General features: G+C 44.3%; 1 protein-coding gene across 2 annotated transcripts; it reads left to right on the top strand.

Moving 5' to 3' along the window:
• Window positions 1-247: 247 nt before the first annotated feature.
• Six4 (SIX homeobox 4) lies at window positions 248-10,735 on the top strand. 2 transcript variants are annotated; one of them, XM_045154096.1, is made up of 4 exons: window positions 248-274; window positions 521-1,374; window positions 4,056-4,744; window positions 9,171-10,735. In XM_045154096.1, the coding sequence occupies exons 1-4, from the start codon at window positions 272-274 to the stop codon at window positions 9,965-9,967; spliced, it is 2,343 nt and encodes a 780-aa protein (XP_045010031.1). In that variant the 5' UTR covers window positions 248-271; the 3' UTR covers window positions 9,968-10,735. The 2 variants fall into 2 exon arrangements, with proteins under 2 accessions (XP_045010031.1, XP_004649297.2); XM_004649240.2 differs by lacking the exon at window positions 248-274 and having other exon boundaries at window positions 494-1,374.
• The last annotated feature ends 4,598 nt before the right edge of the window (window positions 10,736-15,333 follow it).

Raw genomic sequence — 15,333 nt, 5'->3', positions numbered from 1 at the left:
GTCGGTGTTTTCCTTCAGGTGTAGGTGTCTGGGGTCAAAGGGGGGGGGGGGGGAGGGAGGGAAAGGCAAGGGGTGGAGTGGGAGGCGGGTGATCGACAGGGATAGAAAGTGTCTCCTCCTCCCTCTGAATGCGAAATAGCCAATGAGGTGGCGCGGCCGGGCCGGCAGGGCCGCCAGTGGCATATAGTATGCAGCAACCGGAGGAGTCACGTTGGGGGAACGGCAGAAAGCAGCTATCCGTTTACACTACTCTGCTCTAGCAGCTATCTTAATGGTGACTGCGTGGCCGGGGGGAGAAACCTGATCGGCCAGATCCAGCCGAAACCAGGAGGGAGGGAGTGGGCTTTCCGGAGGGGGGGGGGGAGAGGAGGAGAGGGGGGAGGGAGACGAAAGAGGAGGAGGAGGAGTAAGAGAGGGGGAAAAGAAAGAGGAAAAGAGTGCGAGGGAAGTGAGGGAGGGAGGAAAATAAACAACACCAAAAAAAAAAAAAAAAATGTCCTCTTCCTCCCCCACCGGGCAGATTGCAAGTGCGGCGGACATCAAGCAGGAGAATGGGATGGAAAGCGCCTCGGAAGGGCCGGAGGCGCACGGAGAAGTGGCGGGGGGCGCGGCGGCGGCGGCGGCGGTGGTGGTGGGGCTGAGCCCCCCGGCTCCAGCCCCTTTCCTCCTGGAGCCGGGGGACGTCGCGGTCGCCGCCGCCAGGGTGAGCCGAGAGGAAGGGGCCGCGGCGGCCGATCAGGTACGACTGCACTCGGAACTGGGGGGCAGGCACCCGCGGCCGCAGCAGCAGCAGCAGCAGCACGCCGCGTCCAGCGCGCAGCCCCCGCTGGCCTTCTCCCCGGACCACGTCGCCTGCGTGTGCGAGGCTCTGCAGCAGGGGGGCAACCTGGACCGCCTGGCCCGGTTCCTGTGGTCCCTGCCCCAGAGCGACCTGCTACGTGGCAACGAGAGCCTGATGAAGGCGCGGGCGCTCGTGGCCTTCCACCAGGGCATCTACCCGGAGCTGTACAGCATCCTCGAGAGCCACAGCTTCGAGTCGGCCAACCACCCGCTGCTGCAGCAGCTCTGGTACAAGGCGCGCTACACCGAGGCCGAGCGCGCCCGCGGCCGGCCGCTGGGCGCCGTGGACAAGTACCGGCTGCGCAGGAAATTCCCCCTGCCCCGCACCATCTGGGACGGCGAGGAGACGGTGTATTGTTTCAAGGAGAAGTCGCGCAACGCGCTCAAGGAGCTCTACAAGCAGAATCGCTACCCTTCGCCCGCCGAGAAGAGGCACCTGGCCAGGATCACCGGCCTCTCCCTCACCCAGGTCAGCAACTGGTTCAAGAACCGCCGGCAACGCGACCGGAACCCCTCCGAGACCCAGTCCAAAAGGTGAGCGCCAACTTTCCTCCTCCTCCTCTTTCCCTGCCTCTCCCCCACCCCCTTCCCAGCTTTCTTCTCCTCCCTGCGCTCGCAAACATGGCGCTTACCTTCCCCACCAGCCCAGTCCGGCTGCCCACCTCTCCCCGCCCCCCACCACCTCGCTCCCTTACCCCGAGCGGGGGGCGACGGGGGCTAGGGGCGGAGGATCCTCCCTTCTCCCCCTCCCCCCTTCTTCCCCCCTCCTCCAGCCCCCAGAACTTTCTGGTCGCCTGCCTAGGTCTCAGTCCCCGCCCCCCACTTCAGCCGGTCACCGCTGCCCGGCTTCCCACCTCCTCCCCACCCCCCCACCCGCCCGCCCCCCTATCCCCGCTGGCTTTGAAGTTGCCACTCTCTCCTTGGCCGGGGCTGGGCGCCGGGAGCCTGCGTGCTCTCGCCGCAGCCCGAGTCCCCGCGGAGGCCGGCGACACCCACCCGCCCCGGGGCTGCGGCTCGGCGCGGTCACTCCGTGCGCGGCCGGCGTGCGCACTGGCTCCGTGGTCGCCTGGGTTCGGCTGTGCCCCGGCCGGGAGGGTGTGGGGAGGGGGGTGAGGGGCTGCTCTGGAGGAAAAAGAGCTTTACTGGAAGCCGGGGGTCTCAAAAGGGATCTGGGGACGTCGAGGCTTGAACATGACAGAGTTAATCATTCACTCTGGCCGCTGTGGTTCCCTTCGGCGCGGCCGCAACGTGCGGTGCCGGCGCTGCCCGGCTCTACGGTGTTTTGAAACCTGATTCTGAACAACTTCGGATCGGGTTTCAGTGCCGCGGGGTAGCGGAGCTGAAGGGCAGCTTTCTTGGCCCCCCTCAACTCTGCGTGGCTCCCCGACACGGTAGTTGGGGAGGGTAGCGGGGGCACGCTGGCGTAAAGGTGGACCTCAGGGAAGGAGTGGGGGGCGCTAGCCACTGAGCCTTTCTGGAACCCCAACACTGCCGGGCTTGAACTTTATGGCTGGCGCTTTTTCCTTCTTCGGTAGGAAACGCCGGGGTTTTCCATCTCTTTTGTATGTCCTAGGGAGTCAGAACCCTAGGGGTGGGGGTAAGGAAAGCGTCTTCTAAAGACTGTGTTTCCAGCCCTAAGGGGACTTAGACAGAAAGAATCCCAAAGCAGCTCGAAGATTCTGCTCCGGAAGGAATCTGGGCGCGGGGGGAGCCAGCCGGCCTGGGCCAGGTGAAGGTGATCGCCCGGCGCAATCCAGAACCGGCCGTCCGCTCGGCCTCCCGCACCCGGCGGGGCCCGGCGGAGGCGGCGTTCTTCGCCCCAGGCCCGGAGAGGCGCGGTGGCATCCCGGTAACCATAAACAAAACGTGCACCGCGACGGGAGAGCACCCTTCCTTGGTCTAGAGACCCAGACAAGGCGCACTGTTTTAAGGCCCCCCGCCACCTGCCCGGGCGCGCGCTACAGGACGCCTGGAGCACCGCCGGAATCTGCTAGGTCAGGGGACACTGGGGACAGAGTGGGAGCCACACACGCGGGCCAGCTACCCTACATCAGTCACTCCTGAGCCAAGCCGCTGTCCCCTGAGCCACACTCTGTCGACATCACCCCCTCCTCTCCATTAACTCCACATCCTCCCCGCCTCCCCCCTCCTCAGCCCACTTGCCTGGTTTAGGCCTTTCTCCGGATCTACCTCCCACCCTCACCCCGGTGAGTCACCCAGGCAGACGGCGACGGTGGCTCAGCCTCAGCTCGTAAATCAAAGCGCTTTCTGCGCTCTTGGCCCCGCTGCCCAAAGCCGGGGTAATCCCCTCCCCTCTGCTTGAAAGCCGGCCGACCGACCACGGGCCACTACTGGGGTGCGGAATCCACTTCTGGGCTGAATCCCACCCCGAGTTTACAAACTTCTATCCTGCCGCTCTGCCCAGCCACAAACAAAATGTGGGCCTGGGGCATAAAAATTCTCTCCCTTGACCTGTATTTGGTACTCAACCCAAATCTGCGAGCGAACACGGTTAGTCCTACCTGGAATAGAGGAACTGAGGACTCTGGCAAGGGACCTGATAGTTAGAAGGGTGCTGAGTGACCCACACCCTTTACCTGCCACCTCACCAGGGCACTGGATGGTGTGTAATGTTATATAGGTACCCAAGGCTTCCTTTGCACTCAGAGGCGAATGACTGCGTATTTATTACTTGTTGGGTTGAAAGTGTCTTTCCTACAAGGACAGCCACTTTGTTGAATGAGAGTTGTCAGTCTGATGGAGGAGAAGTTTGATAAATGAAGCTGAGTACTTCTTCCCCCTACTCCTGTGGCAATTCCATCAACTTCTAAAATCACGTTAATGAGGATTTGCTTGGGCGGGGGTGGAGGGACACGTTCCTAAACAGGGAAATAACACGTTTAAAGAGCTGTTTCTGTGGTATCAGTAGCAACCTGTAAGAATTCATAGTTGCAGTCCAGTATTCTCCTGTGAATCCTGTTCGCCCTCTGGACCTTCTCCAAACTGACGGTGACTAAAAATAATTAGGATCTGAGTTCATATTCCCATATTGTCTGGCTGGAAAGAATCTGCTGAAAGCCTCACAATTTCAGCAGGTCTAGCAGACATCCTACTTCGCTTTCCTTAAACTTTGCCTTTAATGGGTTTGGAGGCTGTTGGACAAACTGTAGCTGGTCATCCCCTGACCTTCAAAATGTCTTCTCCGTCACCTACAGTGAATCAGATGGTAATCCTAGCACTGAAGATGAATCCAGCAAAGGACACGAGGATTTGTCTCCTCACCCACTGTCGGGTGCATCTGATGGCGTCACCAACCTCAGCCTTTCCAGCCACATGGAGCCAGTATACATGCAACAGATTGGAAATGCTAAGATATCGTTAAGCTCTTCTGGAGTTTTGTTGAATGGAAGTTTGGTACCCGCAAGTACTTCACCTGTCTTCCTTAATGGTAATTCTTTTATTCAGGGACACAGTGGAGTTATCCTTAACGGACTAAATGTGGGGAATACGCAGGCAGTGTCACTGAACCCACCAAAAATGTCTTCAAACATTGTGAGCAATGGCATAGCCATGACTGACATACTGGGGTCTGCCTCTCAGGATGTGAAAGAATTCAAAGTCCTCCAGAGTTCTGCTGTGAACTCAGCAGCCACAACTTCCTACAGCCCCAGTGCCCCCTTGTCATTCCCAGGCTTGATCCCCTGCTCTGAGGTGAAAAGAGAATGCATTCAAACAGTAGCTTCCCAGGATGGGGGCTCTGTGGTGACTTTTACTACACCAGTGCAAATTAACCAGTATGGCATTGTCCAGATCCCCAATTCCGGAGCAAACGGCCAGTTCCTTAATGGGAGCATTGGATTCTCTCCACTCCAGCTGCCTCCTGTCTCAGTGGCAGCTTCACAAGGTAAAAGCCTCATTTGGTACCATAATTCACCAATGGATGTGTGGGTCAGCCCCTATAAATGACGCATTTATTGAGAGCTGTAGATCGATGTTACTGTCCAGGTACCTCATTTGGCTTCCACAACTACAGAACAGCCTTGATGTGATTCCCAGCACCTGTATACCATCCAGCCTGCTTGAGTCTCCTGCATTCTGGGGATAGGCTTTTATTTCCCCCAAACTGAATGGAGAAGTACAGTATATAGCAGGTCTTGCCAATTCAATAATTATAGAAATATGATAAGTCAATCAGTGCTTACAAAATAACCCATCACTTGATATTTTAAAATGAAAATGTAATAAAATCATCAGAGACCAAAAAAAAAAAAAATTAGTCAAGCAGTTATACTTATTTGACCAGAAAATGTTCTTAAAAGACTGAACTAAAAGATTTGAATCTATGTTACTTGAATGATGTCCTTCCTATAATTAAGACTAAAACCTAAAAATATTTCAAAGAAAACCAGAGGAATATGTGATTAAGTTCCTGATGCTCTGGAAGTATGTTCATTTCCCAAATGTGTGGGTTTACTTAAAAGGGCAACTGAAAGCCTGCTATGAGTTTGTGGCTTTACTAATAGCCATCTGCTAGAGAATTCTGACCAGCCCAGGGCTGTCCTCAGTTCTTCACTGATGTTAAACAAGTGTGGATCACTTGTCTTTTAATTTATTAATACTAGAAATAAGAATGGTAAGAATTTAGCATTGGAGGTTGCATAGCCTCTAAAACTTAAGAGGGGAAGATATTGACACATGTTTGCCTTCTTATAAACAACTCTGAAATTCATATTTTTACCAAAGATATTGCCAGCCTTTTGTAAGGTGATCAATTTAAGAACAACTGTTTTGTTTTGTTTTCCTTTCCTCTACAACTATGGTATACTTTAGTTTACTAGAGACACAAATGGAAAAAATAGTTGTCTATTTCATTCTGCATATTCATTTACCTTTAGATAAGATGTTAGTAAAACATCAGAGCCTTGAAGCAAACTATTCACTTGTTCATTGTTCCAAGTTATAGAGTTAGGCCAAGTCACTATCCAAAATAGGACAAAAACACAAAAGCCACAGGGAAAGCCAGAGTGCTTAGTTTTACAGTTAGTTCCTATGGATTTGACCCCTTTTTCCTCTTCTGGAAAATTTCTAAACCAACATATGACATCTTAAAAACAACAAATGTGAACCAGGCATGGTGGCGCACGCCTTTAATCCCAGCACTCAGGAGGCAGAGGTGGGAGGATTGCCATGGGTTCAAGGCCACTCTGAGAATACAGAGTGAACTCCAGGTCAGCCTGGGCTAGATTGAGACCCTACTTCAAAAAAAAAAAAAAATGTGGGCTGAAGAGATGGCTTAGCAGTTAAGGCACTTGCCTGCAAAGCCAAAGTACCTCAGTTCAATTCCCAAGGACCCACGTTAGCCAGATGCACAAGGGGCACATGCATCTGGAGTTCATTTGCAGTGCCTGGAAGCCCTGGCGTGCCCATTCTTTCTCTCTCTGCCTCTTTCCCTCTCTCAAATAAATAAATAAAAATAAAATATTAAAAAAAACAACAAATGTTGGCAGAAAATATGAATCTATATGTTGGGGAAGGAGAAAAACAAAAATGTTCTTTATTTGTGATCTAGAAAAGTGCTGCCATAGAAAAAAATATTATGCAATAGTAGCTAGTTTTAAAATGGGAGATTTAACAGGAATAGACTAGCATAGTCAGATAAACTAGCTAAGATCAAAAGATAGGGTTTTCAATTCTGGTTGAACTGAAGACATAAATTTAGCCAGATGAGTCCACTGAACTATATGCCTGTATTGTAGTGTACTATACTTTGCAGCAAAGCATTTTGGGAATTTGGACTTTATCAAAAACGTACTGAGCCAAGTGTGGTAATACTTGGGAGGCTGAGGCAAGAGGATTGGGGCCTTGAGGCCTCCCCTGGCTACATAATTCCATGCCTGTCTAGACTACATATACATAGTAAGGCTCTATCTCAAAAACAAGCCTATACTGAGCCTATCTTTCTGTAGTATGGATTTAAGAGTTTTATAAGATTTGGATTTATAAAAATAGTCTATATCTTTTACTCCTGGGAAAATAAAGGTGCTTTTCTTCTACATGGTACCTAAGGTTTTTTTAAGTTCAATTTTTAAAACTGATTTTTGAATGATTGTTCAATTTATATCTCAGTTGCAGCTGTACTTAAAAACCATGTTTTATGCATGAGGACCTAGGTTCAATCCCTGGTACCAAAAAGAAAGAAAGAAATTATCTGTTAGAATATATCTGCTTCCCCTTCTTCACTTATATACCTTTTACACATACAGAATAATACAGAAGTATTATCTGGGCGTGGTGGCGCACGCCTTTAATCCCAGCACTCGGGAGGCAGAGGTAGGAGGATCGCCATGAGTTCGAGGCCAACCTGAGACCACATAGTTAATTCCAAGTCAGCCTGGACCAGAGTGAGACCCTACCTCGAAAAACCACTAATAATAATAATAATAATAATAATAATACAGAAGTAGTATTTCACTGTTATTCAATACCCATTGGGAAAATGTTGTATGTGTGTTTATTTATGGCCCTGTCAAAAATTTTGTTCACACATACTGGTAAACAGTTTCACAAACACAGAAAATAAAGTAAACATGGATTTTTTTTTTGCTACAATTTAGCAACCGACAAAAATTTTAAGAAATACTTAAAGCTAAAAGTTTTCAAATTGAAGCAGTTTATTTATTTGCATGGCCTGAACAAACATTTATTTGAGGAAGCAGCCCCAAAATCTAGAAATATTTTTTTCCTAACAGTGTTTCTGTGATGAATACTTACTTTCTAGCAGTTACACGTTTCAAATATAGTGCTTTCTGGCTTTTTTTCCCCCTCATGTAAAGACATTCTGTTGCAGCAAGGTACTTTACAGTGTTAGAGGACATATAATCAGCTCTATGAGAGTTATCAGCATAGATAGCATTATTAATTACAATTATTCTAATAATTCAAGAAGGGAAATGTCTTAAGTAAATTACCTAATTTAACATTGGGCTGTTTTCTGCAGTTTGCTAACTTTCAATTCAAGGACAGGTTAGATAATCATCTGAATTCTGTCACAAAATGCTCCAAATTTACCTTTTCGTGAGTGGCAGTACCATGGATCATGGTCATCTAATTGTTCTTTTCACTGTGCCTTTGTAAAGACCCAGGAATTTTGTTGGATAGAGGTGTCTATATTGTGTGAGTTATCTCACTGGAACATCTCTGCTTTCTACTTCCACCACTTTTTCTACTTCTGGTCTCTGCAGATCATCACAGTGAGACTGAAAGATACAAACACAACCCTTTTAGAGAAGCATTAGCTCCAGTCCTTTAAGTTCATCTGCATTTTAGCAAGTACATTTCAGCATTATCATTACTGCTTGCTATCACCACAACACTGAAACTCAGAGGCAGCACAACAAAAGAAGAAAAACCTCTTGAATGTTTGTTGACTCGACACTACTTTATAGCTAGCATGGTGAAGGTTTGCAACCTGTCTGTACAGGTTTATGTGGTTAACTTTTAAGCCCCAGAGAGACTCATTTTGTATGGCCTTTTTCTACATTTTCATCTATATTTTATGTTAGTGGCTGAGCAGCCTTGATGAACCAAGGTATTTTATTTTACATTTATGTTTTCTGGTTCTGACTGGCAGTTCTAACAATCGTGAATCATGATCAATTAGTAAAGGATGACAAGTACTTAATAATGAGTTGGAAACTTGACTTACATCAGAATGTGGGCAAGATTTTTGTTTTCTTTTGTTCTTTGAGATAATGTCTCACTATGTAGCCCAGGCTGACCTTGAGCTTAATCCTCCTGCTTCAGCCTCCACACCCAGCTGCCACATACTTGTTTGCTCATTTGGTTTGCTTTTTGTTGTTTTCACAATGCTAGAGATTGAACTTAATTCGATACCACTCAAATCCCCTACCACTGAGCTACACCCACAGCCCCTGTGCCATACATTTTCTAAACCAGGAGTTTCACTCTCATTGGTCATCCAAATTACCTGGGGAATTAAAAATATAGTTATTCTAGGCTGAGTGTATAGCTTATGGCAGAGTGCTTGCCTTCCACTTAAAAGGCTCTGGATTCAGTCCCTGGCATTGTTAAAGAAAAAGAAATACTCAAACACACACAGAAAGAAAGAGAGCTACTTGGCTGAGTATTAAACCTGAGAATCTTTCGTTTTATGTGCTCGAGGTGATTCTGACTCAGGATTGTGCCAAATTCTATGCATGTGTATATGTCTCTTCTCCAATTATACACATAGTATGTAAAGCAAGTAACTTTTATTCTTTCCCTGTCACTTCATTGAATGCTAATTGGTACTTTGATTTTTTTTTTTCTAGGTAATATTTCCGTAAATTCAAGCACTTCAGATGGAAGCACATTTACAAGTGAGTCTGCCACAGTCCAACAAGGAAGAGTTTTCTTGAGCTCTCTGGCTCCTAGTGCTGTGGTATATACCGTTCCTAATGCAAGCCAGACTGTAGGGTCTGTGAAACAGGAAGGCTTAGAAAGAAGCCTGGTATTTTCTCAGTTGATGCCTGTCAATCACAATGCACAAGTAAATGCGAGCCTATCTTCTGAAAATATCTCTGGGAGTGGCCTCCACCCGCTGGCCTCTTCGTTGGTTAATGTATCTTCAGCTCACAATTTCTCCCTGTCTCCCCCTACACTACTAAACGCCACCGAGCTAAACCCTGACCTTGCCGATAGCCAGCCCATGTCTGCACCTGTGGCAAGCAAATCTACTGTGACACCTGTCAGCAACACTAACTATGCAACTCTACAGAACTGTTCCCTTATTGCTGGTCAAGACCTATTGTCAGTCCCCATGACTCAGGCTACCCTTGGGGAAATCGTTCCTACAGCTGAAGAGCAAGTGGGTCACACCTCACCAGCAATGCACCAGGATTTTGTCAGAGACCATCATTTGGTTCTCCAATCAGTAGCTAACATAAAAGAGAATTTCTTATCAAATTCTGAGAGTAAAGTAACAAGCAGCTTACTGATGTTAGACTCCAAATCCAAATATGTCCTAGATGGTATGGTTGAGACCGTCTGTGAAGATCTGGAAACAGACAAAAAGGAGTTGGCCAAGCTCCAGACTGTCCAGTTGGATGAAGATATGCAAGACTTATAAACTTCATTCAACACACACACACACATACACGCCCGCATGTGGGCCCCTTTTGGCATCAGCAGCAAATGTTTTCGCGTGACCCTGAAGATGTAAGGCATTTTCCCTTAAAGGAAAATACTACTTCTATAAGTCAATGCATTCAAGAGACTTTGCATTGGTCTGCATGAAGATCACACTTAAAATGTAGGAGTAGAACTGCATTGCTGCAGCCTTTTGGTTCACAGATAATGTCCTCTTTTACATAGATGGGAGACAAAGGAACCAATTAAATGTATCGAGTCATCGCATATCATTTAGTTGGCAATATAATTCTAAGGTCAAAGTGGAACTTGGTAGTATTTTAAATTAAAATATATATATATATACCTAACATAGACAATTTAATAGGGATAGGCTGTTAGAAACAATGCAGTTGTTTTTGTTTACTTTTACCCCATGGGCATTGATATGGTTAGGAAACATATAGTACTCCAAACTTAGTAAGGGTGTGTTTCTGAAGCTAAGTAGCTTAAGTATATATGCAAATGCATATATACATACATTCTTTTTTTCAGCATTTTAAGGAAAGTATTAGTTTAAGTCTCTACACATTTCCAAATGTGATTGTTAATAATTCAATGTGGCAGAGGAAGTTGTAAGCTCCACTAAAAACTCTGAAACAAACTTCAGTATGAATGTAAATAAGTCAGTTATAAAAGCAGGATTTGAGGAGGTACCATGAATTTTATTTATACTGCGTATGTTTCTCTTACACTTCAGGCACTAGGAACTGAGAAGAAAAATGTTTTCTTACTGTTTTAATTTATATTTATTGTTTGAACAGGAAGTGAACATCTTAGTTTCCTACAAAGTTTAACTTTTTGTAGGATTTTAAAAGCAATGATTTTTATCAGGTGTCTATTAAGGTCAATATTAATAACACTGAAACAAGAAATCTTAACTCCCAATATTGGAATTTTGGTACTTTTTTCACATCTTTGTTCTTTATTTAGCAATTTTGATTCATTTAAATATATTTTATATAGAATTCTATGTGCCTTTTTACCTTGTGGCCTTTTTATTAGTAGTCAGGTATAAAAGTGTCAACAAAAGCACTGATGGTTCTTTTCTACTGTCAAACAGGGTTAATTTCACCACCAAATCCCTTTGAGTCTGGAGAACCTAGGTTTCATTAAATATGTATACTGTTAATCATACAGATGGAGGCAAAAATATCATTGATGCTTTTCATTACAGTGAAAATAGTAAAATATAGACCATGTAAAATCAACTCTGCAGACTATGAAAACAACCATTTGAAAGTAAACAAAGGAGGGATAAATTCTATGGGGCAAAATTCTGTCAAGGTGAAGCTTTCTTTTCAGCATTTTGAACTGGTTGTTACACTATAACACACGACTGTTATTTGTACTATCATGTCTGCTTTAAAAGCCACTCTCTTGGGTTCTATAAGAAGCTTGCTTCATAATGCTGTGAGCTGTGCTGAATGTCTTTATTGGGACTCTCAGTAAGATGTCACAATTCCAATGCCTTCTTGTATTAAGTATGGTTGTGCTCTGGTGTAGAAAAATGAGACAAGGTTGTCTTCAGAGGTGATGTACAGTTGTTATGCATAAAGATGATACCACATTATTTTCTGTAAGATGGGCAAAGGGTCCACTCTAGAGCTCCACATGTCCATCCACTGAGCATGTAGAATAAGGGCCATAGAGTATTGAAATTTGCCAGTACTGCAAATGGAAATGGCAGCCTAGATGGAGCGACCTATGAAGAATCCCTTTCCCATCTGTTCGATAAAAATTTAAATCTCATTTTTCTGGAATTGGTGAATGTTCCTCAGCTGCTGAAATGACATGGTTTTTGTTTTGTTTTCTACAAAGTCAGGTGTTCTAGCGTTGTCTTCCACTCTACCACTGTTTATACAGCTTGGTTTAATTTCCCCTCTGGTTGTGTGTGCTGATCGTGTTACTAAGATTAGTTTTACGGTCCTATAGTGTAGTTTACATAAAAAATGTTGTTTTCCACTTGATTGCTGCAGATATCAAAAGTTTATTAGTTATTTTAAAATACCCATGCAGGCCGGGCGTGGTGGTGCATGCCTTTAATCCCAGCACTTGGGAGGCAGAGGTAGGAGGATCACTGAGTTTGAGGCCAGCCTGAGACTACATAGTGAATTCCAGGTCAGCCTGGGCTACAGCAAGACCCTACCTCAAAAAAAAAAAGAGAGAGAAAATACTCATCCAATGTGGGAAAGTTGTAAGGTTATGTATGGTACATATACAACTAGAAAACTTGCCTATGTCTTCCAAAAATATGAGTCTCTTCTTTAGAGTTCTTTTTTCTTTCTTATAAAAAAATATAGCACAAGACCTAATATTTTACCTAGGAAACTTATTCATATTCCAACATGATGTACTTATAACTACAATTACTTCAGGTAGCTATGCAATATACCAGGTAAGAATCAATGCACATTATTAAGAACTTACTGTTCTTTTCTATTCTTTCAGTAAAATAAAGGCCAGTTGGTATGTAGCCTGTGTATATGTGAATGGAATAAGATAAACCCCATGATCTCCTTGCACAGAATTGCATTTTTTTGCAATACCAAGGGTCACACTCAGAACCCTTGAAGTTCATGTGGCATAATATCCTTTCATAAACCAATGCTTGAAGATGCTGCAAAAGACCCTGTAATGATTCCTGAAGAGAAATCAAAATAGGGTTAAATAACTCCTTTCAAACCCCAACCTTTACTGCTAGCTGTGGGATTTTTGATATTAGCCTATCTATGCACTCTGTCAGCCAGAATTGGCATTTAGCTCTTAGTTACAGCTAGTGAAGGATGGTCTGTCATTTTTAAAAGGTGCCTTTGTTCCTCAAACAAGCAAGAGCACCTGTATTGTACTGCATTATAATATCTCAATATTTATAGTAAAGATTGACTTACTCATGTTCAGTGCCTTTCTTGTGTTGTGAAAGGCAGGTAGATGTTATAGCCATAGATAAAAAGAAAAAAAATTCATAGTTAAATTGCACACTAACTTTAAATCTCTCTGTAAGTGCCCTTGTTATCTTGCATGTTAAAATTGGATTACTGGGCATGTGTGGCAGCCCTGCTATATCTTAGATGTGTGCATTAGCACACAGCCGTAAGTTCTTCATTCTTTGAAATGTTCTGATGGTTCATTTCATTAAAAATAATCAGGAAACCTGTGGGGAAACTATAATTTACAAAACAAGTCTTCCTAATACTTAGATGACAGAACCCAATGGTTATTTTGTGTCCCGGTATATTTCAACTTAATTAAATATTACCACCATATGTTTTTTTCATCAAAATTATCTAGCATGTGACTCTTGACTTTCAGGGTTCTCAAAAAAGTTTATTCTTTTGTTGCATGTACTGTATGTTTAGAGGCAACCAGTTGTATACTCGATATGATTTTACTGTGCCTTACACAAAAAGAAACTCTATCCAGAATGTATATCATGGGGTGGGGAACCGAGTCTCTACTGCACTGTTAGGTGATGGCACACAGAGCATGTCCCAGAACATTTCTGTGCTTAATTACCCAACCAAAGAGATTGAAAGTATGTATGTTGTACTGTAATGGGGGGGTTATGCCTGGACAATTAAGTGTTTTATTTGTTTTCTGAAATGATGTGAACTTATTTTTCTAAACACTATGCTAAATAAACTTTATATTTATACATAGTCTGTTGAATAGGTTATTTGAAGAATACTACTTTTTAAAATGTAACCCCAGCTTCCATGAGGTCATCATCCCTGATAGAGTGGGACTTTGTGATGCAGCCAGTTGAGGAGCACTTGTGTTTCTTTAAGTAACCCCTCACCCATGCTAATTATCCCAATAAAATAATTGGTCTGCCAAAAATTAAATGTAAGCCGGGTGTGGTGGCTCATGCATTTAATCCTAGCACTCAGGAGGCAGAGATAGGATGATTACTATGAGGTCAAGGTCAGCCTAGGACTACAGAGAGTGTGCCAGGACAGCCTGGGCTAGAGTGAGACCCTACCTTGAAAAACAACAAGAAAGATTAAATGTGAATAACCCATCACTAGATAAGAAACAGGAAATGGTGTAATATATATCTGGAAGAGCAAAGCAGGAAAACAAACATTTCAAAGGCTAGCTTTTTGGAGTAATTTTTGGAAAGTAATTGATTCACTTTTTCTTTTTTATGTGAGTTTTAAGGATTGAACTCAGGTCCTCATGCTTATATAGCAAGAACTTTAAAAAAAAACTTGTATTGACTACTTCCATAATTATAGACAATAAACCATTATAATTCCCTGTCCTCCCCCACTTTCTCCTTCATAAATCCATTCTCCATCATATCTCCTTCCCCTCTCAATTAGTCTCTTATTTTGATGTCATCATCTTTTCCTCTTATTATGAGGGTCTTGTGTAGGTAGTACTAGGCATTGTGAGGTCATGGATATCCAGGCCCTTTTGTGTCTGGAGGAGCACGTTGTAAGCAGTCCTACCCTTCCTTTGGCTCTTAACATTCTTTCCGTCACCTCTTCCACAATGGACCCTGAGCCTTGAAAGGTATTATAGAGATGTTTCAGTGCTGAGCACTCCTCTGTCACTTCTCATTCCTGTGGTCACCACCATGTGAAAAGAGAAGCTTCTCTAACCAGAAATGAGAGTATCATTAATATATGGGTATGAACATTAAGTAAAGTGCTTACAGGGCAGTTTGGTGATCATAATATATGCATTTAGCCAGACAACACCAGGCATTACACCCCTAGGGCTCATGACCTCCCCCACCATAGGCTTTCAACTAGGTTTTCAGTACTAGACAGGAATTCCCTCCAGTCCAGTTAGAGAGCAGTTGGTTCCCCCAATAACAGACATGCCAATATTGTACCCTGACTGGCCAAACTTAAAGCTTACCGTATACACCATTGTTTATCACTGCTGATGACTTCTCTCCCCGATGGGATGCATGCAGTGTAGCTTTTTCCTGCTTTCTCTCAGCTGGTCTACAGGGAGGAGGTATTCAGCTCAGCTCTACTTTGATTTCTTGTTGACCAGTAAGCACTTTTTTTTTAATTTTTATTAACATTTTCCATGATTATAAAATATATCCCATGGTAATTCCCTCCCTCCCCACCCACACACTTTCCCATTTGAAATTCCATTCTCCATCATATTACCTCCCCATTACAATCATTGTAATTACATATTTACAGTATCAACCTATTAAGTACCCTCCTTCCTTCCTTTCTCTACCCTTTACAGTAAGCACTTTTTTAACTGAGCTATATCCCCAGTCTTCTGTTGGTCTTTGTATAGAATTATTTGATTTGCTTAAGCATATTGCATACCCAG

This window comes from Jaculus jaculus, chromosome 7, assembly GCF_020740685.1.
Source record: "Jaculus jaculus isolate mJacJac1 chromosome 7, mJacJac1.mat.Y.cur, whole genome shotgun sequence".
Lineage (NCBI taxonomy): Eukaryota > Metazoa > Chordata > Mammalia > Rodentia > Dipodidae > Jaculus > Jaculus jaculus.
The sequence above is the reverse complement of the archived record's forward strand: the minus strand, read 5'-3'. Positions and strand labels throughout refer to the sequence as shown.